At 47.4% G+C, this 25,220-nt stretch overlaps 2 protein-coding genes across 3 annotated transcripts in view; both read left to right on the top strand.

Annotated features, from left to right (window-relative positions):
- Nucleotides 1-25,220, top strand: part of LOC311237405 (scavenger receptor class F member 2-like) — a 69,414-nt gene that overhangs the window by 10,801 nt on the left and 33,393 nt on the right. For both annotated transcript variants that reach the window (XM_084325260.1, XM_084325261.1), the window contains exons 5-7: nucleotides 11,085-11,303; nucleotides 14,453-14,581; nucleotides 15,193-15,293. In XM_084325260.1, the coding sequence (XP_084181386.1) occupies nucleotides 11,085-11,303; nucleotides 14,453-14,581; nucleotides 15,193-15,293 (449 nt within the window). The remainder of the gene's footprint in view (nucleotides 1-11,084; nucleotides 11,304-14,452; nucleotides 14,582-15,192; nucleotides 15,294-25,220) is intronic.
- Nucleotides 4,321-8,721, top strand: LOC311236442 (Y-box-binding protein 1-like; the record flags this gene model as incomplete). The annotated part of the gene is made up of 2 exons (XM_084324118.1): nucleotides 4,321-5,028; nucleotides 8,713-8,721. The coding sequence occupies exons 1-2, from the start codon at nucleotides 4,336-4,338 to the stop codon at nucleotides 8,719-8,721; spliced, it is 702 nt and encodes a 233-aa protein (XP_084180244.1). The 5' UTR covers nucleotides 4,321-4,335.

Here is a 25,220-nt window from a genome sequence, read left to right as displayed (position 1 = left end):
AACGTTATGGCTAAACCTTTAACAATAGTTAACGCTAGCTTTTGGTTAGCTGTTCAATGCTATTAATAACACAACTCCCCGTCAACACCCTCTCTCGGGAAGATGGCATTTAAGAAAGTATCTGCTGTTAAAATGAAGTGTTACACGTTCAATAACAAGCATATTATTTACCCGAACATAGCAGTAAACAAGGCATTACTCCGTTAGTCCGTTCATAGCTTGGTTCCATTCCGTTGCTCATTACGTACCCAACTACACATTCTGCAATCTGTTAATAAAGTTTTCAACCAGACAAATGTATAGAAAGGCTTTGTTTTATTATAACATTTGTTGCAGTAAAATCATTATGTCTCATTTGGTCATGCGTGGAGCGCCGGTCGGCGGGCCGGGCAGCTAACGTAGCTACGTTAAGTGTGTTCTGCTCTCGCAAACAGAACAATGGCGGCATGCCCGGAAGTAGAAAAATTTATAAACGCTTGCCGATTGGTCGGCAAGCGGGAGGTGGGTGCTAGCGGTGTGGCGTAATTGGCCGAATCGACTGTCAATCAAAATGGTTCCATTGCATTGGTTGAAAGCTCTGGTTGAGAGAATAGTATCCCGCTGCAGGCCGCAAGAATGGTTCCATTTCATTGGTTGAAAGCTCTGGTTGAGAAAATAGTATCCCTCTGCAGGCCGCAAGACGATACTGGGAGAGAGATAGTGATACCATAAACATATTTCTTGATGTTTCATTTTTTTAAGTAAGTAAAGAGGCCTACAAATACAAACATACACATACAAATATACAGTAGTTTCATTAAAAAAAAAAAAAAATAAAAAAAAAAATTTTTTTTTTACAAATACTTATATACAAATATACAAATATCGGTATCGGTATCGGTATCGGTATCGGTATCGGCCGATAGTGTTAGTTGAACAATCGGTATCGGTATCGGCGGCCAATTTTCATATCGGTGCATCCCTAACTAACACTAACAGTTATCTTCTCCATTGGCTGGCACTAGCATGGTTCAAAAACACTGACAGTTATATTTCCCATTGACTGACATTAGAATTGTTAACAAACACTGACAGTTATATTTCCCATTGACTGGCACAAGCAGGTTTGACAATCACTAAAGGCTTGTTCCGACCGTTTCAAGCCAATTAATGGGAAATATAACGATAGGTTATGTAGATAACCTAGTTATATGAGTATTGGCTGAGCGTCCCGCTCAAGCCTATTGAGATACCCCTTATCTCCTTGTACCTAGTGTACACCACCACGAACAATTTATGCACCCACACCTGACCGGGTCCCGCCTCTATGGAGGCGTAGCCTATAAGACCATGGTACTGGTCACCAAACACCCTTCCTCCCATCTCTCAAAAAAGGGAACTCAGGGCCGCTTAGAGCGGGACGCTCAGCCAATACTCATATAACTAGGTTATCTACATAACCTATCGTTATATTTCGTATGGCTATCGCGTCCCGCTCAAGCCTATTGAGATATGGGTTAGAGCGGACGCGAGACCCGACAGATGTACCCCCTGAGGACCCGTAAGCCCACATCAAGGGGTGCGGGGAGCCCTGTCACCCCATCCTTCCTAATGAAGGGGGGGCGCAGTCAACTCCACCTGAGTGCGAACACGATGGAACTAGAACCCCTTGAACACACAGCACAGGCGGAACCACGTGTGACTTAACACACTGTGGCCCATACCCACACACTCCTGCTACCCTACCAAAGGACGGGAAGCAGGAAAGGCCACAGACCCCAGAACCGCCTGGGAGACAGAACCCCCGGTCATGTCCATGAGGTAAAACCTTACAAAGGGGCCCAGGGAGGACCATGAAGCTGCAGCACAGATGTCCTCCACGGAGGCCCCACCCAGGAGAGCGGCAGAGGCAGCCACCCCATGAGTGGAGTGCGCCCTGATGCCCCCAGGGGGATCCTGCCCAGCCAATGTGTAGCAGAGGGCAATGCCCTCGCACAACCAATGGGACAGGCGCTGTTTCGACAGTGCCTTACCGGCACGATAACCACCGTAACAGACAAAAAGCTGATCGGTAACCCTGAGGTCCTGAGTACGGCTGAGGTAAATTCCCAAAGCACGGACCGGACATGACAGGTGAAGGCCCGCATCCAACTCACTAGCGTGAGGAGGAGGACGAAACGCCTGAACCACAATATCCCGGGAGCGGAAGGAACTCCGGATATTCTTAGGCATGAAAGCAGGATTAGGTCGCAGAGTGGCACCGCAATCGGCCCGAAAAGACAGGCACTCTGGACATACCGAGAGAGCACAGAGCTCACCCACGCGTTTAGCGGAAGTGACAGCCAGCAGGAACGCAGTCTTGAAAGACAGCCGTTCCAACGGCGCCTGCTCGAGTGGCTCAAACGGGGCCAAGGACAACGGACCGAGGACCAATTGAAGATCCCAAGTCGGAGCCAAGGAGCGTTGCACCGGCTTAACGCGTCGAGCGCCAAGCAGGAAACGCTTCACAAGAGGGTGGCTGAACAAGACAGTCCCCTCAAACCCCTCATGATAGGAGGATATAGCTGCCGCATATACCCTCACCGTCGAAGCCGACAGTCTATCAAGGAGAGACTGGAGATAACTCAGGACAGCATCCAGGGGGCAGGAGACTGGGTCCCGGCCCCCCGCCTTACACCACTCTTGGAACGCACGCCATCTGCCCGCGTAAACCGCGACAGTGGAGGGAGCATGCGCACGCCGGATGGTATCAACCACCGAAGGGTCCATCCTCTCCAGACTCACCCTCCCACCAGCCACACCAACAGCCGTTGGCCCAACGTCGGAAACTGGAACAGTGACCCGTCGTGCTGTGAGAGGGCCGTCGCCGACCAAGGAATGACCCAAGGAGGAGCGACCAGAAGCTGGATCAAGACCGGGAACCATACTGACTTGCCCCGGTCCGGCGCGACCAGGATCACCGTCCTGCGCTCCCTCCGTATCCGCTCCAACAGCTGACTCAACAGATGTACAGGAGGAAAGGCGTACAGAAGACCGGGCGGCCATGGAAAGGTCGAGAAGGCATTCACCCCCAAGGGGGGATGATCTGCTCGACTGAGCGAGAACCACAAGGGGCACTTGTGAGAGCGTCGGCACGCAAACAGATCTACCGAGGCCTCCCCGAACCGATCCCAGATCTGTCTGACTATGTCGGGGCGGAGTTCCCACTTGTCGTAATGAGGACCGCCCCGAGACATCATATCCGCCCCCATATTCTCTGTACCAGGAATGTGGAGCGCCCTCAGACTGCGCAGCCTGCGAGATGCCCATAGCCAAAGTTGCTATACCATGGCTACATCTATGCATTCTCCTATTCCAGGGAGTATTGTTGAAGAAGAGATTGCCTCAGACCAGGGAGAGGGAGAACTTGCTGAGGCTCTTATAGACTTCACAGCTGGCCCTTTTGTGACAAGAAGAGATCCTGTACAGGATCTAGCTGAGACTCTTGATGACTTGCATGTGAATGATGACGGCTCTGGGGGTAGTGAGGAACGGCAACCTGAGGTCACTGTTATCCATTCTGGCGCATTTGCTACCTCTGGGATGGGGGAAGCCAAAGTAGCTACTGACATTACACAGCTTCAGTCACGTTTGAGTGCTGTGGAAAGAGAGATCCAGGCTTTCCATATAAATACAACTAGACAAGATGACATTCTCAGGTGTTACATTGACCGTCAATGTCAACGACTACAACATACTTTTCAGAGCGATATTAATAACCTCCAACGGTCAATGGTGGAGTGTTTGAAAAGACGAGACAAACAGCTTAATGCTCAACTACAAAACCCCATCAGGAGGGCTAGCACTCCTGTACGGGATGATGCACCATCTGTTCACTTTTCAGAACATTTTGAACATGGTGGTATTGAAATGGAAAATGAGGAGCAAGGTTCCCTGCCTTTCATGCCTAGACCCTTGCCCTTGCCTCTACTGCCTGTAGTAAGTCCTCTACTGCTGCCTGGAGTAAGTCCTCTACTGCCTGGGCCAGACCCTCCACAGTGGCAGCCAGGTGAGCTGAACCAGTTTGAGTCTTCCTTTGAACATTCGCATAATGAGCACGAATCTGTGGAACAAGGTCTCACACCACTATGGGATGGGGCAATGGCTGCGCCGCATAAAAAGAGGAAGCCCTTGGTGGGGCTGTACTTAGCAGCGACCCCTATAGCCCAGTTCGATCGGCAACGGGAGCGGAGAGTGGAAAGCAGAGAGCCCGAAGGCAGCAGCCCCCACCACCGCCGGTCCAGGTTACTATCTAGCACCGGGAAACACACTGGAGAGTCACCGCCGGCACAAGACCACCATTACCAACCAGTAACCATGAGCAGCGAGGCCGCCGAAATGCAACAACCACCGCAGCCCGCTGACGACGCAGAGAGCCCATCCAGCCCGGCCGCCGAAGCTTCCGCGGCGGATAAGAAGGTCATCGCAACAAGAGTCTTGGGGACAGTCAAGTGGTTCAACGTCAAAAATGGATATGGTTTTATCAACAGGAATGACACGAAAGAGGACGTGTTTGTACACCAGACGGCCATAAAAAAGAACAACCCAAGGAAATACCTTCGCAATGTTGGAGATGGAGACACTGTGGAGTTTGATGTGGTTGAAGGGGAGAAGGGAGCAGAGGCGGCCAACGTCACCGGCTCAGCAGGCGTTCCAGTCCAGGGGAGCAAGTACGCCGCTGACCGGAACCGCTACAGGCGCTACCCCCGCAGGAGGGGCCCTCCACGCAATGGAGAATACCCTGAGAACTACCAGAGCGATGGCGAGGGCGAGCCGCCGAGTAGCGGAAGTCGTGAAGGCCGCGAGAAGAGCAGCTGCGAGGGGGCAGAGAGAGCCCCAGAGGGAGACATGCAGCCACAGCAGCGCAGGCCCTCCTACCCAGGCAGACGGCGCTACCCGCCATACTTTGGAGGCGAAGGCGAAGAGAACCAGAGAGGTCCAGACCAGGGCAGCGACAAACCAATGAGACAGACCTACTACAGAGGCTTCCGACCAAGGGGTCCATCCAAAGTACCTCTTAACTCCATGTTAGAAAGGCAACAGCAAATCCTGCAACAAGTTCAGCAAAATGTCCCACCCTGCCTGTTGATATACGCCGCTGCCGTCATACTGTCTGTCCTGACCAAAACGTGTTCGCCTACCACCAGGTGGTCGAACCGTTTGAGGACCAGGAGGACCGCCTTCAACTCCAACACATTGATATGCGGGGTAGCTGGGCCAGCATGACCCGTTCAGCTGCCCCCCACTGCGTGGGTCCGACACGTCCCTCCCCAACCCGTGAGAGAGGCGTCGGTGAAGACCGTGACGTGTGAGCTCCTGCTGCCTATGGGGACCCCAATGGTGAGGATACCCAGCCTCCTCCAGTGGGCGAGATCTCCCCATATCGACAAAGGAACCGTCAACCGTTTCCATTTGTCCCTCACCGGATCTATTCTCATAGAGAGAAACCACCTCTGGATCCTCCTCATGAAGAGGAGGCCAAGAGGAACCACCGTGTGAGCAGATGCCATAATGCCCAGCAGACGCATCACTTGCAGTGCCGTGACCGTCCCTCCCAGACGGAAACCCCCGAGCGCGTGACGGAGAACCACCCGACGCTGCTCCGAGAGGGTTGCAATCATGGGCCTTGACCTCAACGTCAAGCCCAAGTACTCCACCTGTTGACTGGGAAGAGGGCTACTCTTCTTCCAATTCACAGCAAAACCCAGGTTGGTGAGGAATTCCACCACCAGCCTGGTATGAGACCTAGCAACCTCCTCCGAACGACTGAGGAGTAGCATGTCGTCGAGATAGAATAGAACTCGTAACCCCCGACGACGTAAGGGCTCCAGTGCAGTCGCCACGCACCTGGTGAATGTGCGGGGAGCCAGAGAATAACCGAACGGCATCCTCTGGTACTCGTACGCTATGCCCTGAAACAGGAACCGTAGGAACTTCCTGTGAGGAGGGTAAATGGGGATGTGAAAATACGCATCCTTCAGGTCTATGGAGGTGAACCAGTCTCCCCTCCTGACAGCAAGCAGAAGGAGTTTGACGGTCAACATTCTGAACGGTCTCGCTACAATCAACCGATTGAACGCGGACAGATCCAGTATAGGTCTGACCCCCCCTGTTTTCTTGGGCACCAGAAAATAACGGGAGTAGACGCCTGACATCGCGTCCTCTCTCGGAACCACGACGACGGCCTGCTTCGCCAACAGAGATTGGATCTCGTCGGCCAGGGCTGTCACTGCTTCTGACCCTGACAATAGGGTCGGCACCAAACCTGAGAACGGAGGGTGGGGTTGTGCGAACTGCAAAACAAGCCCCCCCCTCAACGTTCTCTCTATCCACCCCCCCAAACGGCATTCTTGTCACCAAATGTGAAAATAATCCCACAGCGCACCCACCGTCAACTGACGCTGGGCCGCAAGGAACAGTATATAGTTGGCCCGGTCCCTCCCGCTGTGCGACGCACCCAAGGGGGGACCCCGACAGAAAGGGCCGGTTTGATACGGGAGAAGCTGTCATCAAACTGGTTGACACATACCCCCTCCCTGAACACCCCTCTAGCGCATGCTGAGGAGTTGTTCCGCAGCTAGACACGCAAGGCATGAGGACCCCATGGGCTCCTACACGCCGAAGCCCTGCAGTGATATTGCTACCACCCAAATCACGCTCGCCTCTCCTTTACAGACCACTGCCGCTGTGACGGGAGTGGGAGACACCAGCGCGATACCCCGCCTGGCGAAGGCGAAGCCGGGGTAACCCCTGCTGTGCATTCAACAGAAGAGGCCTCGAGTCCCCCAGCTGACCACTGTAGCTAGTGGCAGCTATAACACCAGGCTCATCCAACACACAACGTTTGGTGCAGGAACCACGCGACGGAACATTCTCACGGACAGACCCAGGCTCAGCCATCAACTGGGTGTCAGCCCCTGTCCCCATGAGAAGTGAAGAATGGGGCCGCATACGCTTCGATGAAGGTTCGCAGCCCGCAGCCAAAGGAGAACGATCAGAGCCCCGCTTCCGTGGGTAACAGAGAGAGGATTGAACGGGGAGCGGCAAAGTGACGACGGCTTGTTTTACCAAACTTGAATTCACCCAAAATGGCCGATCCCTCGGCCGCCAAGGCTGTCGGCTTTGTGGTACCCTGTTGACTCTCCACCCAGGGCACCACTGGCGGGGGAAACATGGCCGCCTGTCGAGGATCTCGCCACTGTCGTTGACGAGACCGTGCTCCCACCTCTGGCTGCACAGCGTGAGGCGGTGTAGGACCCAGATCAACAGCCGCCTGCGCCTCCACAGAATGCCCAAAAAGACTATCTGTGGAAAAAGGAGTTGTGAGGAGAGAAAACCTATCCTCTTCCCCAAGAGGAGATTGCTCCAACCAAACATGCCTAACATGTACCATAGTCTTATAGGCTACGCCTCCATAGAGGCGGGACCCGGTCAGGTGTGGGTGCATAAATTGTTCGTGGTGGTGTACACTAGGTACAAGGAGATAAGGGGTATCTCAATAGGCTTGAGCGGGATGCGATAGCCATACGAAATATAATAGTTAGTTTCAGTTTGTTTATTTAAAAAAGTACAGTACATTTCTGTAAATGTGCCAGCTTTCCTTTTGGCAAGATGTTATAAAACCATACACCTAAAACAGAAGCATTACAAGTAAAACACAATATTTACAACACAATCCAACATAATAGTAAAAGCAATAACAAAATACACAATGAACTGATTAACTAACTGCCACGCTTATATCCATCAATGTATGATCACTGCCACCAGTCTAAGCCTATGGAGATGTTTACCTTCTTTGCAGGGCTATAACTTTTTAAATTGTATTGCTAAATTGACATTACTATGGCCCATTCAACATCGATTATCTATCGTTCAGGATGTAGGAACGTTTAACTTTTTCATTCATAAATTCATACGAAAATACCGTCTAGAATATAAATATGTTTTTATCGTTTTCCGCAGTAATTCCTAGAACGCTAGTTATAGGCATAAACGCATATATAGATTATCAACTGCCGTTTGTTGGCGATACACGCTATATTAAAAATTTCAACTGTACATGATCCTAAACGTTATGACTGATCATGCGCGGATGAACGGGGGGGGGGGGGGGGTCGTTTATAATTCCGTGATCGTCAGTAAATGCTTTATGTAGTATGGGTGATATATTGATCAGAGCAGTTTGCATGAATAATAATAAACACTCACGCTGAAAATGACGTCAGCGTCCTCTTACCGTTCGCCTTATTTGACGGTGATCTCCTAGATCCTTTTCCGGTTTGTATAATCATAATAAACGCCCAAATCATATAGATTATTGCGTTATGGCAGCGATCACTACACACGGACGTGTGTCTACAGTCCCGCAACAATATGTGAGTGGCGGACGCATTTGCCAGATGCACGGAGATCTCCAGAGATCCATTTCCGGTTGCAACTCGCCGATCATCCACCAGGCGGCAGTATTGAAGCGTTGCAGAGTTGTGCAGGCTCCCACTCTATCAGACCAGGCTCCGTGAGGGCATTCTGAATACCATGGCGAAAAAATGAAATAGGATCTCAATAACGTCGTACGCTGTGGAATGGCAGAATTAGCATGAACTTGAATCACAACGTTTTTGGCGCAGGATGTGTTAAAAGTGATCACATGTTTGATTTGTTAATAGCCAGGTCTTGCGTTTTTTTGTAAAGGTGTGGTAGGTAGCACAGTATTGTATTTCAGTTGGTAGGATGTTCCAAAACTGAGTGGCTCTGACTGCAAAACAGGATTGACTGAAGGAGCTGGACCTAAACGGCACAGTACAGTCCCATCTCTTGGTAGATCTTGTGGACCTATTATGAGATATTTTTTGTTTGACACAATAATAATAATAATAATGACTTGGATTTATATAGCGCTCTTCACTGACCCAGAGCGCTTCACAGAGTCCATTATTCGTTCATACACAGTCATACCGGTGGTGGTAAGCTACAATTGCAGCCAGAGCTGCCCTGAGGTGTACTGAGAGGTGGAGGGGCCTTGCCATTTAAAATCTTGGAACAGTAGGCAGCAGGGACGTGCACAGGGCTTTAGAGGGGCAGGTGCTCAAAGGCTGAAAAGGGCATTCTACTTGTCTGTAAGCGCGCGCAACGATATTTGGGGGCCCTTTTTGGGCAGGGGGCCCCATTTTTATGCTTTTTGGAGGGTTTTGGTGATCAAATATTGAACTATAATAATTAGTGCAGGAGCTTGAACTATGACCTCTGCCAGTGGGTCTTGGACTTCCTGACGGGCAGACCCCAGGTGGTAAGAGCAGGCAACTGCACCTCCTCATCCATCACGCTCAACATAGGGGCCCCCCAGGGCTGTGTTCTGAGCCCCCTGCTCTACTCCCTGTACACACATGACTGCGTGGCACATCGGAACAACAACACAATCATCAAATTTGCTGATGACACAGTAGTGGTGGGCCTGATCTCTGCCAACGACGAGAGGGCCTACCTGGAAGAGGTAGAGAATCTGTCACAGTGGTGTCAGGAGAACTGCCTCTCCCTGAACGTCAGCAAAACAAAATAGATGATTGTGGACTTCAGGAGGTCGGGGGTCAAGGACTACAGCCCCCTCAGCATCGACGGGGCACCGGTTGAGAGAGTGAACAGTTTCAAGTACCTCGGAGCCCACATATCCGAGGACTTGACATGGACCACACACATTGACAGTGTTGTGAAGAAGGCACGACAACGCCTCTACTTCCTCAGGCGCCTAAGAAAGTTCCAAGTCAGTCAGAAGATCCTTAGGAACTTCTACTCATGTACAATAGAGAGCATCCTGACTGGCAACATCACCTCCTGGTTTGGGAATAGCACTGCACAAGACCGTAGCAGACTACAAAGAGTGACACGTTCAGCCGAACGCACAATTGGAGGGGGGCTTCCCACCCTCCAGAACATTTACAACAAGCGGTGCAGGGGGAAGGCTAAGAGAATCATCAGGGACTCCAGCCACCCGAACAACTGCCTCTTTGAACTGCTGCGGTCAGGCAAGCGATACCGGAGTCTTAAGGCGAGCACAGAAAGACTCAGAAGAAGCTTCTATCCCCAGGCCATCAGGCTGCTAAACGAACAATAAACACTATGCAACAACCATCAAATGCACACAGCACACACACCCACACGCACACACTCACTTAAACAAACAACACACTGCAGCACCCACTCTCCACACTTTAGATCACACAAACACACTTTATATTTATTGATAAAGGATTTGCACTACAACTCGTACACCTACTGTAAATTGTACCTAAATTGCACCTCATCCCATTTCTGCCTTGCACTATATAGTATTGTATATTAGTACACTGCATAGTATATTGTATATTATATGGTAACTCAGTTACGTCTATTCTGCATCGAACATTGTACATATGTCTATACTGAACACTGTGACCTCATTTTTTACTTCTAATTTACATGCTATACTATGTTATTTTATTTCATACTTATCTTGTCTTGCACAGTCTCTGGAGCGTAACAGTAAGAAGCATTTTGTATAAAAGTATTCTGTACTTCTGTATGACAACTATTAAAGAAACTTGAGAAACTTGAAAGACACTTTTATCACTGACTTAAAAGGCCCATACATCTGACTTTACACTGACTTACTAACACAGAAGCTCATTCATTTAACGTTGAATATTGATTGATTGATTGATTGGTTGGTTGACAATTTTATTAACAGATTGCAGAATGGGTACAATACAGTACGGCTCAATACACACAATTGTTAAGGGGATGCAGACCAGAGAAAGACTTTCATCTTGTTTATCAGGGTCCCCCATTTTCAATTCATAATGACATTTATGACATACACAACATAGATATACAGATATATATCATGACATTTATGACATACATGACATACAGATAGATATACAGTACTGTTACATTTATGAAATACAAGATATACAAATATGCAGTATTTGTAATACTAATCAGATTAGTGTTCACTGTATTAGAGCCTATTTAATTTCCCACATTTACCGTAACTTATACACATACTAAAACAGTTTTTTTCTTCCCAGGTGTGGTCACTGCAAAGGCCAGCAGCCGTGTAAGGTGACGGAGGGCCGATGCGTCACATGTGATAGAGGTTGGAACGGCACCAGGTGTGACCAGATGTGCACTAACGGATTCTATGGAGAAAACTGCCTGGAGGTTTGCCCGCTGTGCAAAGACGGACACTTCTGCAACCGCGTCGGCGGCAAATGTCCCCACTGCAACCCCGGCTGGACGGGTGATCGGTACAGAAGTCAAGTGTCAAATGTTCCTTTATTAATCCCCTTGGGGAAATTCAAGTGTCATAGCAGCATGGGGGGGGGGGGGGGGGGGGGGTACAGGTAGGATAGGTAGTAATAATAATAGAACATAGAACAAAGTGCAAAGTAATATTGATAATAGTGATAACAGTAGTAGTAGTGAACAGTAGTGAGTGGCAGGAGTCAATCAGACAGTAGTAATAGTGATGGTATACATGGTCCAAACCGTCGTAACACACTGCACTGTCTGTCTGTGCAGTGTTTATTATTAAGAGTCAGATTGTTCTAAAATTTCTCAAGTTCACCAGCCATTAGCTCTCCAGCAATTGGCAGCAGTCTTTGTTCATCTTCAGTGTTTACCACAGAGTAGTTAACCTGACCTGCCAGCTGGTCTGTTACACTGAACCATCTGGGAAGTGGTCCCTTGAAACAGTTTGGAATAGGGCCGCCACTAGAAAATACTTGGCAGGTGATTGGATTTAAACCACACCTGTACATTTACATTTACATTTAGTAATTTAGCTGACGCTTTTATCCAAAGCGACTTACAAGTTCTGTATGACGTATCGCCCCAACAGGTCCACGGAGGACACCATAGCCCATGTGCTGCACACAGCAGCATCACACCTGGACAAGAGGCAGGGGAACTATGTGAGAATGCTGTTCATTGACTACAGCTCAGCATTCAATACCATAGTCCCCTCCAAACTCATAGCCAAGCTCAGGGACCTGGGCTTGAACTATGACCTCTGCCTGTGGGTCTTGGACTTCCTGACGGGTAGACCCCAGGTGGTGAGGGCAGGCAACTGCACCTCCTCATCCATCCCGCTCAACATAGGGGCCCCCCAGGGCTGTGTTCTGAGTCCCCTCCTCTACTCCCTGTACACATATGACTGTGTGGCACAGCGGAACAACAACACAATCATCAAATTTGCTGATGACACAGTAGTGGTGGGCCTGATCTCTGCCAACGACGAGAGGGCCTACCTGGAAGAGGTAGAGAATCTGTCATCTGTCGCAGTGGTGTCAGGAGAACTGCCTCTCCCTGAACGTCAGCTAAACAAAAGAGATGATTGTGGACTTCAGGAGGTCGGGGGTCAGGGACTACAGCCCCCTCAGCATCGACGGGGCACCGGTTGAGAGAGTGACCAGTTTCAAGTACCTCGGAGTCCACATATCCGAGGACTTGACATGGACCACACACATTGACAGTGTTGTGAAGAAGGCACGGCAACGCCTCTACTTCCTCAGGCGCCTAAGGAAGTTCCAAGTCAGTCAGAAGATCCTTAAGAACTTCTACTCATGCACAATAGAGAGCATCCTGACTGGCAATATCACCTCCTGGTTTGGGAATAGCACTGCACAAGACCGTAGCAGACTACAGAGAGTGGCCCATTCAGCCGAACGCACAATTGGAGGGGGGCTTCCCACTCTCCAGGACATTTACAACAAGCAGTGCATGGGTAAGGCTAAGAGAATTATCAAAGACTCCAGCCACCCAAACAACTGCCTCTTTGAACTGCTGCGGTCAGGCAAGCGATACCGGAGTCTCATGGCAAGCACAGAGAGACTCAGAAGAAGCTTCTATCCTCAGGCCATCAGAATGCTAAATGACAATAACACTATGTAACAACCATCAAATGCACTCACAGCACACACATCCACACGCACACACTCACTTTAAACAAACAACTCACTGCAGCACCCACTTTACCCACTTTAGAACACCTAAACACACTTTATATTTATTGGTAAAGAATTTGCACTACAACCCATACCTCATTACACCTTACTGTAAATTGTACCTAAATTGTACCTCATCCCATTTCTGCTTTGTACTGTATAGGATATTGTATTGTAACTCAGTTACTTCTACTCTGCATTGTACATATGTATATACTGAACACTTTTGTCTACGTACTTGACTTCTATTTTATATTTACTATACTTATTTTATACTTATCTATTTTATCTAGCACAATCTCTGGAGCAAAACAGAAAGAAGCATTTTATATAAAAGTATTCTGTATGACAACTAATAAAGAAACTTGAACTTGAAACAAGTCATCAGGAAGGGCACAACTCTATCAGCTGAGTAACAATGTTCATCAAAGTGTTGAGTGCTACAGTGTAGGTTATTAGGACAAGTGCATGACAGTAAGGTTAGAAGGAGGTTCGATTATTATTATTATTAAATTGGACGGGGTGGGTAGTTCATTGCACCATTGTGGGGCAAGGACTGAGAAAAGGCAGGTTCTCCTTGATGACCCTCCCGGAGCTCGGATAGGAGTGGGTCTGAGATGGCCAGAAGATGTAGTAGTTAGAGACCATTGACCGGAGGTAGGCGGGAGCGGTTCCCTTTGCCACACGGTATGCCAGGGCCTTGAAGCGGATTCGTGCAGTAATGGGGAGCCAGTGCAGGTCCCTAAGGAGTGGGGTGACATGGACCGACCTCGGTAGGTTTGAAAAAAAAACTGTAACTGCCGATAGTTCCCTAAAGCACGCTGATTGGTCTGAACCACTGTGGTTCGGGCACAAATGCATAACTTGAAGCCTGACCAGATGGATTCTCGTGTGATCTTGTGACCTTGCAAAGCCAGCTGCTGTGCAAGGTTACAGAACAGTTTGAATCACATTGAATTTAGGCACAAAAAGAGACATGTCCATTGGCCTCATGGCTGCAGGAAGCTGAAACTAACTTTCATTAATTCATCAGTTCATAGTTCAGAACCTCACCAGCCAATCCATACATTTAAAAAATGAAGTGAAATATGATAAAAACCAACATTTTGACAACAGGGCTGTTACTCCTGCTAACCTGCAGATCTAGCATCACTAGGGTGCTCCTTTTGGACCACTTACACTGTGAGAGATCATACTGGGTTGTAGTGTTATTGTTACTGTATTAACAAGTACGCCAGGACATGTATGTACTTAATTGTCCACCAGCCATAAAATGTCTCCCTTCCAGTTTCAGTGTTTTCCTACCCCACCTTCCAAATCCTATCCCTCCCAAAGTAGCTGGTAGTAGAGTAGGCAAACCTACAAGCCACTGATCTAGTTTCCCGGTGTTTGGATAGTGGCTGGTAAGTAAACTCTCACTCTCAGTAAATGCTCACTTCCTTTTTCCACAGGTGTGAGATCATATGTCCCAATGGAACTTACGGAGACAACTGTGTGAACGAGTGCAGGGGCTGCTTCAACGGGACATGTCACCACGCCACAGGACAGTGTCTGTGTGACCCCGGCTTCCATGGAGCATTGTAAGTTTACAATTATGTATGAAAACGTAATGATGTATTTATCTAGCTACGGTTTGGTGAGTAGGCATGCTCTTTATCACTAGTGCTTAGATATAAACACTCACACAGTTACACTCATTCACACCTGAATTGGGTTGGGTGATAATTTTATATTATTGATTATCATATCGGTATTGTGATGCAAATATGATATTGGGATATTATGATGAAATTATGTAATCTAAATTAATCATAACAAGCACATATTAACTATATTAATTACATTTCTGTCAAAATGAGATCTTCAGTATTTGAGGGGATGTTATGTGACAGTGACATCATGCAGCCCAATGCGATGAACAGTAATTGGATTATTTATCTTGTGATTTTGCATATTGTTCAAATATCATGATATATATTGATATAGGACAAATTCCAGATGATTATTGTGATATGAATTTCTTTATTGTCCATCCCTACCTGGGAGCTGCCCAGTGCTACCACAGTCTGACACTGTTAGCCACTTTATTTAGTAGCTTCTCTGGAGCACATGGGCATTATATGGTATGATGGTAGTTGAAGGGAGGTCCAGTCTTCTTTAGTAAGGTATTTCCCCCTGTTTTTCCCTACAGCTGTAATGAGAGCTGTCCAGCCGGGCAGTATGGGGTTAACTGTGCTCAGACTTGCTCCTGTCACGACAACTGCAACCCAGTGTCTGGAGCATGCAACCTACGTAAGACAGTTTTCAGCTTTCACAACCATACAGCACAGTGTCTGGAGCATGCAACCTATGTAAGGCAGCTTTCAGATTTCACAGTCATACAGCATAGTATCCGCAGCATGCAACCTATGTAAGACAGTTTTCTACTTTTACAGTCATACAACATAGTGTCTGGAGCATGCAACCTCCGTAAGACAGTTTTCTGCTTTCACAGTCATACATCACAGTGACTGGAGCATTCCAGCCTACAAAAGACAGCTTTCTCAGTCATACAGCAACTCTTCTATTACTGCATCATATTAGTGGTTCTCCTCTGGTGTTGCATTAAGACCCACATTTGACCTTGGTTTTAAAGTCATGACCCTATATTTTAGATATGGTAATATTCCACATATAGAAGTATTTTCTTTGTCTATGACCCTGTCAGGGCTTCTCTTGACTCACTATTGGGTGTCGACACACCAGTTGAGATACATGGTGCTGGAGTTAAAGACAGCAAACAGACAACTTCTAGACTGCAATCATCATGTTTGTTGCTATGTTTGTGGTATATAGAGCATTTTCTGATGAAGACTAAAATCTTGGCAATAAATAGGAAGTTGTCTCTGTATATGGTGTCTAGATCAAAGAGGGTAATATATAGGAAGGGGGCACTCAGCTGTGACAATTAATAGGAGGCGATATCCACACTGACAACTCAACACATGGATAGTAGGCGATGTCCTCAATGAAGTGTCTCCCCTAGGATTTTCTTCAGGGGGGGGTGGCAGGCCCCCCAAAACTACTAGTTTTGTCGCGGGGCGTGCGTGTCACGGATACGTGGTGTCAACAGTGTCTTCATAGTGCGCAGTAAGGCACTTATTAGTATCGGTGCATTTCTCTACACTGAGCTGAAATTAAACGATTGCACATACATTTGGTAAATAAATATTAACAATATTTATTTACAACACATAAATTAACTTATTTACAATTATACATACAGTAGTGACAACACACATATTAACTATTTACAATACAGGGAGGCACATACAACACTCATAACTATTTACAAGCAGTGTCAGAGCGAGCTCACTCAAGTTGAAATTCTGAGGGCTCAGAGTGCACACTGGACGCTAGGGCTGCACGATTTTGGGAAATAATCTAATTGCGATTTTTCGGACAGATATTGCGATTGCGATAAAATTTGCGATTATAATAAAAAAATTATTAAACAGCCCCACAGAGGTTTATTGTAAAATGCGGCTTGCATCTGGCCTACGCACTGGGTCTGTTCGGGACACCGAGCTTGAAAATGTTTCTGTTTACCTGGGAATCGATACCGGTACCCAACAGTACCTTTTTTCTGTACTTTTTTTTTTTGATCCACTTTTTCTCCCATTTTCTATATTTTCTCCCATCCCAATTTCGTATCATCCAATTCAACCCTCCCCTGTCACGAACGCTGTTTCTTGCCTCCCACAAGCCGGCTGCAATGTGGACTAAGTCATACATAGCACAAGTCCCCTCCGGTACTTGAGGTAACAGCAGTCGCATCTTTTCACCTGCGCAGCTCGATCTCTCAGTGGCGAGGAGTAACGCGTGGGAGGCTCACGCTGCCCCCGACACTTCCTGATTCTACTGGAAGCGCACCAACCGACCTGTAGGAGTCGCTGTCCACAACGCCCGATCCCCACCCATCAGTTCCCACCCCCTAATACGGCCAATGTGTATTAGTACGGACAACCAGCTAAACTGAAAGCAAATGTGGAGCGCTGGGCTCGAACAGGCAAGCCCAGCGTCTCCAGATTTCATGGCGAGCGCCTTGCCCACTACGCCACATAGCCGCCCCCTTTTTTTCTGTACTTTACTCTCCCTCTCTGAAGTCTAAACTTCACAACACACAATCTAAAACCCCTTACCTCCCTCTCACAAACCGTTCCTACAACAATAACAACAACTTGCAAAGGAGATCTTGTATCTCAATGGGACTTCCTGGTTAAAAAAAAAATTTAAAAAAATTGCGATATTATTTTTTTTGCAATTTGCTAATTGCATCATTTCAAATCACGATTTCGATTTAAAATCGATTAATCGTTCAGCCCTACTGGACGCTCTGACCGAAGAGTCAGTTTATCAGAGTGGAGCAGATTTTCAGAGTGAATTTATTAACTAACCTTAACTAGGGCCCTATGAAATCCGTTTTATCTTTTCTTGTTTTCGGATATGAATTTTCCTGTTTTCGGATTTCTCGGTTTTTAATTTTCCTGTTTTCGGATTTCTCAGATTTTATATTTTTTCCTTTGGATTTAACCAAAAAAAGTTCTGTCAGGCAATTAAAAAAAATTATCTAATTAATTACAGTATTTGTAATTAATTAATCTAATTAATCACATTTTAATCGCATAACCATTTAAGGCCTGATATTCTATATTCTATAATCATATTTCAAATTGCATGTGTCCGGATGGCAGAATTCAGTACTGTATCCACAAAACCTTCTGTTTAATCATCTTCCCTTTATTCATTTGCTTAGATTTTTCAGGTCTGGTCAATTTTAGCATGGTGTTATTCACAGTCAAAGATTTTTTTATTTTATTTTTTTTATTGATGTCCCTAGAATCAGATACCAAGAACATGCAAATGGACCATTTAAAAAAGAATTCTATAAATGTTTATTCTACGTTCTTAGGGAATGAATGAGATTAAAAAAAAAGTAAAAAAAAGTAAACATTTATTTTCTTTTTTTTAATACATTTTGCGTTAATTTTCATAACGCGATAATTTGCTGTGTAATTAATTCATCTAATTAACGTGATAAACTGACAGCCATAAAAGAAAACAATACAAAATGATTAACTAACTTTAATAACGTTAGGTTATGAATATAACCAAGTTCTGTTAACACTAGTGGACGCTCTGCGTCTCTATGCATATATCTCGCTTCAGCATAATTATATACACTGAATAATTTCAAAATGTACCTTTAAATGCCAGCATTCATCTGGCCACACCCCCATCCGCTTACCTATATAAGCAGGGGTGGTGCCACACACTCATCTCCTTGCCAACAAATTTCACCACAATGAAAAATCAAGGGCCGCAGCGGCGTCTAGACGCAGAGCGTCCACTAGTGTTAACAGAACTTGGTTATATTCATAACCTAACGTTCTGTATCACTCTAGCTCCCGCTCTGCGTCTCTATGCATAATAGGAGCTGAGCGGGAGCTAGAAGCTCGACAAATACACCCCGCTGAGGCCCCCCACAGCCATCAGATCAGGGAGGGCCGAGCCCCCCCGACCCACCCTAATGGAGGGCACCCCCCCTATTGGTGGCTTCATGGGAGGGCGACGGACCCGACCGTGCGAAGAGGCACTCAAGCAACTCAATGCACAGGGTGAGCAGACCGTGGCTTGACCCCACGACTACACACACGCACAACCCGCATGCCACCCGGGAACGAACGGAGGAAACAACCTCGTTACTGCCCCCAGAATCACGGGGTCAAGGGCAAACCCAACCCCGTGGCAAGGCCGTAGCAGCGGAGCACGAAGGAAGACCCAGACCCACCAAAGGGACTGGATCCCCTGGAACGGGGGCCCGGAGAAGTCCATGATGCCAGCATCAAGACCCCACCAGGTGGGCACTTAGTGACCCCGCCCCCCACATCGCCAGCGTATTCGGACAAAGGCCCCTCAGCCGAGCGGGCCCTGTCCCCCCAATAGTACACCGCCTGGCACACTGACCCTGCAGAACAGGCAGTCAGCATGGCCGTAAGCACACAAAAAAGGTTAACCAACGGAAGCAGGCAGCGCACCGGGGAAAAACCAGGCAACAGGCTGTTAACCCTAGCCTGGAGACTGCGGACGAGACAGGCGCCAGAGGGGACAGCTGAACACAGCCGCCCCGGCGGAAAGGGCGTATGCTGGCGTTGTTGCATGACCAAGCCTCCATTTAAAAAACCCCACCCAGAGGGGTCGAGGCAGAGAAGGCTGACACGATTGGCAGACGTCATGAACGTGCAGGGGCACCCTCAACCGGTGAACCCGGGAGTTGACACTGCTCCAACACACCAGGGAATCAAACATTACTTCGCACCGGGCCTGGCGATACGGGAAGCACAGGGTCACCAGAGGAGGTCAAAGACCACCCCAACAGGCCCCTCTTCGCCATGCGTGAGAGAAGAGCGAAAAATAATGGAGAACCAGCCCCAAGCACACCGTACTAGGTATTCCCAGGCGGTCTCCCAACCAAGTACTAACCAGGACCAACCTGTGTAGCGGCCGAGATCCGACGAGATCGAGCGTGTACAGGTTGGCATGGCCGTAAGCCATTACGACAGTGCTGAGTAAAAAATGTACCCAACCAGGGTCTCCATAGCGCTTAACCCTGTGACACCCGGACCGACCTGGCATTTTTTCCCCTGAAAAAAGCCCAAGTCCCTCAGGGTACCAGAACAGCAGATCTGCATCCCCGGCGGACAACGGGTTCAACTGATCCGGACCAGCGTGACCAGAACCAGTCCCGTGCCCTAACCACGCCGACATGCCTACTCCAGGAGAAAGGGCAGATATGAGTGTTGATCTTAACATGAAAAGAAGGCGCCACCCAGACGTTCGGGCGAACCGCGCCCGGTGGCCCACCCCCAGGGCGTGAGACCCCTCTACATATGTTCAGATCCATTCCGTCATCATCCCCCAGACATGAACGAGAATCCGTCGATAACCAACCCATGTCGTGGGATGTGGTCGTCGGAAGAGGAAAAACCTCCATCCCAGTTGCTTCATAAAAACGCCGTTTTAACCTCAAGCAACCAAGGCGTGCCAGTCAGTCGCCTGTTTACAGCGAGCTAGCACTATACGTGCGTCGGGACACACCCACATCAATGAACAGGCTATTTAGACCTGTCATTGAATCCCCAAGGCGCCCAGGGGAACGACAAGAGGTGTGTGACACTTCCTAACTCCAACTCTTTTTTAATAGAAAAGAAGGAAGCACCAACAGTATGTATCCCAGTCTACACAGCCGGGGGTAAAAAAAATTCACATTTTTACATCCCACCACCCTCCCATAGGAAGGAGACGGGAATCCCCAGAGAGACTTCCCACGCGAGCTGTACAGATTGAAAAGAATATATTGCAACTTGAGCCATGTAAAAAATTGGTTTTAGGGCTCTCCGGGGAAGAGGCACTGAACCCATACACACTCAATAATCGAATTGAATCGAATACATACACAATAGAATAGGACACCTTCTAGAGCAGGGGTCGGGAACCTATGGCTCGCGAGCCATATATGGCTCTTCTGGTGACAGCATATGGCTCCCAGAATTTTTTGAGCAAAATTTTTTTTTTTTTTTTTTTTTTTTTATACTTGTGATATTTCTTAATAATACTGTGTCATTTTAAAGTAAACAGAAATTAGTTTTGAAGATACAGCTAATAGTATCTGTAGCTGAAGATATAGTGAGCAGAGCTGGCGAGGGAACACAAGTGGACAGAAATTAAAAATCTTCAACCTGAAGACCAGCTGATTCTTAAAACTTGGAACGAGCTTCCTGTGACATACCACACAATGCAGCGTGAGTATTGCCGTATTGACCATGTTTGGCTCTACATATGCATGTGGGCAGTCATTCTCGCATATGAGGAACATTAAGACCAACCTACGCTCACGTTTAACTGATGGAAGCCTCAACGCCTGCATGAAGCTCAATCTCACCACGTATGAACCAGATTACAAGGCCATCAGCAAAACCATGCAGCACCAGAAGTTGCATTAAAAGTAAGACATATTTAATTTATTATATGTTAAAAATACTATATGGCTCTCAATGAAATATATTTAGAAATATTTGGCTTTTATGGCTCTCCTAGTCAAAAAGGTTCCTGACCCCTGTTCTAGAGGGTCCACTCACCTTGACAATCTGAGGAGGAGGCTCTGTACTCTGAAGGAGGCTCCCTCACATGGAAGGAGGAGTCCGAACTCACAGAAGGCCCGAATAGGCGCTTGGTGAGGAGGAGCCCTGACCACCCCCCGAAAACAGATCCATCACATGGACCTGAACAGCACACGGAAGTCCTACCAACAGAGACGCGCACGGTGACGTACTCTATGGCGGGGGAATTTCTGCGGTGCACACACCCAATATTCCAGGCCGTGGGACCAGGAAACTCCCTAACCCCCCCCCCCCCCCCTCACCCCGTAACGTGCCGAACCGCAACGTGACAGGAACCTTGAAGGACAGGGGGTGTACCCCTGACCAACAGAAAAAAGGGGAAGAGGAAAGGTTACCAGTTCACCCCTTTACGACCCCACACCCATGATACGATGTAATGACAAAAAGAGAGTATGACACAGTCATAGTCAGCTCTATGAAGCGTTTGACAGCTTCACACAGCGCATGAGCTAACCTGCTATCTGATTTTTACTAAGGAAAAAACACAGAATAGAGAGGGCTCTCTAAGAGCCCCGGTCCAAACTTACACATGTGCTTCTGTGGCCAGTCCAACCCAGTTGTAGGTCACATGACACACACAACCCATCATCACCTACAAAAAATGGCAAAAACACTCTACAGAGGAACGCCGTTTTTCATAATGAGAGAATACATAATTCTCGATTAGTATCGGCCACAGGCCTTGCTAAGCACACACGAAAGCGACCAACAATCTTTTCTTTTAGGAAAATAAAGGTTCTCCAGCAGATTTAGCACAACCTCAGCAATCAAGCTAAGGGTTACATCGTATCCCTACCACACATTGACACAATGTAGTGCAACAACATGTCCACTCTGATAGGAGGATGAAGAAGTCCCCAGGGAACCGGGGGGAAAAACACAATCCTCCTACTTTACCCTTAATACGGCCAGTTAAAACAGGAAAACCTGTTAATATGTGAACACACTGTTTATTGTCATTACAGGCTGAGAAAAGAACCATTCTTTACTCATTTGTCACTAAGCATAGCTTCATAGGTTAGTTAACCCCCTTAGTTGTGAGTACACGGTACATATAAACACACATGATGTTTCTCACACAACAACCAGATCATTTTCACATCTGTAACAACAACCCGATTTGCACGGAGAAGCTAATTACCAGTGACAAGACAAATCACACATAACTCGCGTCGTATCCTAAATGTATTGCAGCAACACACGTTTTTGGAACATCGTTATTTACAAAACATTTAGAAGGTAAAGCCAGAAGACGTGTATAAGGTCTGGCCAAACCTTGTCCTACCCGGAGCGTAGATCAACGAAGTGCAGTCTCAAGGCCCCGTAGAAAACACAGCCGTCCTGTGTTGTTCGATCTGGGCAGCGTCGCCGCTCCAACCCGTCGCTACGGTCCCCTTTGTTGACGCAGGCTTTGCCGTCCTGGCCCAGGGCAGGTTCGACGAACATCCTCTGTCAAAGATGACATCGTAGTCAAGAGTGTTTAAAACATGTTATAATCAAAGCACGTTCAACAGAGTAGCATTAAGCTAACGGCCGCTCCAACCGTCGGTCACTACTGCCCCTGCCCGCGAGACGCCGAGCGAACGGCGCACGCGACCAGAGGGGAGCTTGCGGCGGCGCGCGAGGAGCCGGAGCTACCCCGCGCTGGGCCTTGGCCGATAGCAGCAAGCTAACGTTTCCTAGTGATCACAGCAGGCTAGCGCCGCAGCTAACAGCTGACTGGCTAACAGTAGGCCCAACCTATGTAGGCCACGCAGTGATCACAGCAGGCTAACGCCGCAGCTAACAGCTGACTGGCTAACCGTAAGCTAAGCAGCTATCACCTGAACTTGTACACAATGATATAACACTCACCCAGACAGGCCGCCGTTCTGAAACCCTCCTCACTTTTTAAGAGAAAAGAGAAACAAGATGTCAACACAGCTTTACAACGGTGATTTTACCAACACCCGACGGAGCCAGCACAATACCCAAACTGGCCTGTGTAGCTGACTTGAACATAGATCTTCCGCTATCGAACATCTATGCCCATATCTCCTCGTGAAGGAATACTCTCATTTGGATATGAAAGAAGGGGCTACACGGTGACAGAGAGATATCCACTCGTCCAGAAAACACAGGGATCACCAGTGTTAATGGTCGCGGCCCACTAGTTAAAACTATAATGGGCTTCAGATCAAGGTCTTCCGCTGCTGCCCAAGAGGCTGAACCAAAAGACCTTAAACTGGGGCCGGTGTTCGTAAACATTGTCAGTTAGCCCCCATAGCACTAACAGACAAGTGGAGCCGCAAGCAAACAGTACTCACCCAACCTGAAACCCACCGCTTCTCACAACAGCGGCGCGTCCTACAGTTTCAGCTGTGTCCTGAAAGGTTTCACCCCAACCAACACAGCAAGGAACTGCAGTTGAGAGGCATGCAGCGGCGTGCTCCCAATACGAAAACCGGTGGAGGATTTTTAGAATGATCACCATCTTCCAGACACTCCAGTGACGAAGACAATATCGCCGTATTTTCTCGAAAATAGTGAGAGAGAAAATAAAGATATGATGTCAACGTATCTCCTTGTTCTTCCTTTCCTCGTAAACATTGCTTTTCCAGCTAATATTTTTCTCCATGTCAAGTGGGCATATATATGTTGCTTGTGATGAAATTTGAGAAGGAGATGAGTGTGTGGCACCACCCCTGCTTATATAGGTAAGCGGATGGGGGTGTGGCCAGATGAATGCTGGCATTTAAAGGTACATTTTGAAATTATTCAGTGTATATATGCTGAAGCGAGATATATGCATAGAGACGCAGAGCGGGGAGCTAGAGTGATACAGAACTACATTTGCAAACAGTGCCAGTGTAGTTCAATGTTCAGTGCCAGTTCTGTTATGAGGTTTCTTTTTCCAATTCAGTTCAATGCAGTTCAACTGCCAGTGCAGTGCAATAACTAAATAATAATTAAATAGTTAAATAATACAAAATAATAATTTGTTTAAAAGAAATCAGAAAAAACTGTAAAATGTAATTTATCTCAAAGAGATGTCCTTTAAAGGTCCATGCTTCTCCTCACCTCTGCTGACATCACCATTGTGATACATGATGATTAGGCCTTTGTGTTTTCCTCAGTGAGGGATTCTCTTTCGTCGGTCAGCAGCGTTTTGTACTTGCTGAAGCTTCTCTCTGTATAATTATTTTTTAAGTTTAAATATCAACATTATCTCAGTAAATACGATCAAACTTCCCAAAGACCAGAGTTGGGACGGGCATGCGCACACACACACAGGGAGAATGGCTTATAAGAACTATCCAGTTAATTTTTATAGTGTAACGTTTGGTTAATTAACTCATTGAGCGCCACGCCCCTTCCGGGAAATTATGGCTAGATGGTCGCTGCTTTAATCAATGGGAGGACGGGGAGATTTGCGAGTGCTTAAAATATATCTTAAATTATGGCTATGGGTCTAATACACCCGTCGCTTATCAATGAGTTGCTTGAAGTCAACATGTACAAAACGGATTGTTTTTTCATCGGTAGGCCTACATTTCCGTTTTATACCGTTTTGAATACGAGTATAGTTTTGGTGATTTCTAGTAATTCCAGAGAAAGACGCGATAATAGCCCTTTAGTGGAATACACAAAACACATGAATCGTTTTCAAATAAACGCTAGATTATCGATAGTATATGTGTCCTCATGCACGATACAGAAGCGGGCTGAAAAATCGCTTATCCGTGCATTGGTCGGCGCCAACGGCACGCACGCACACACACACACACACACACACACACACACACACACACACACACACACACACACACACACACACACACACACACACACACACACACACACACACACACACACACACACACACACACACACACACACACACACACACACACACACACACACACACACACACACACACACACACTCTGATGGCGGTGAAAGGAACATCTGATTAGCCCAAGATTCGTAACATAAATTCCTTACCTCACATCTGATGTCC

This window comes from Notolepis coatsorum (assembly GCF_963971535.1).
Source record: "Notolepis coatsorum genome assembly, chromosome: 11".
In the NCBI taxonomy this organism is placed as follows: domain Eukaryota; kingdom Metazoa; phylum Chordata; class Actinopteri; order Aulopiformes; family Paralepididae; genus Notolepis; species Notolepis coatsorum.
This window is presented reverse-complemented; position numbering and strand designations above follow the sequence as displayed.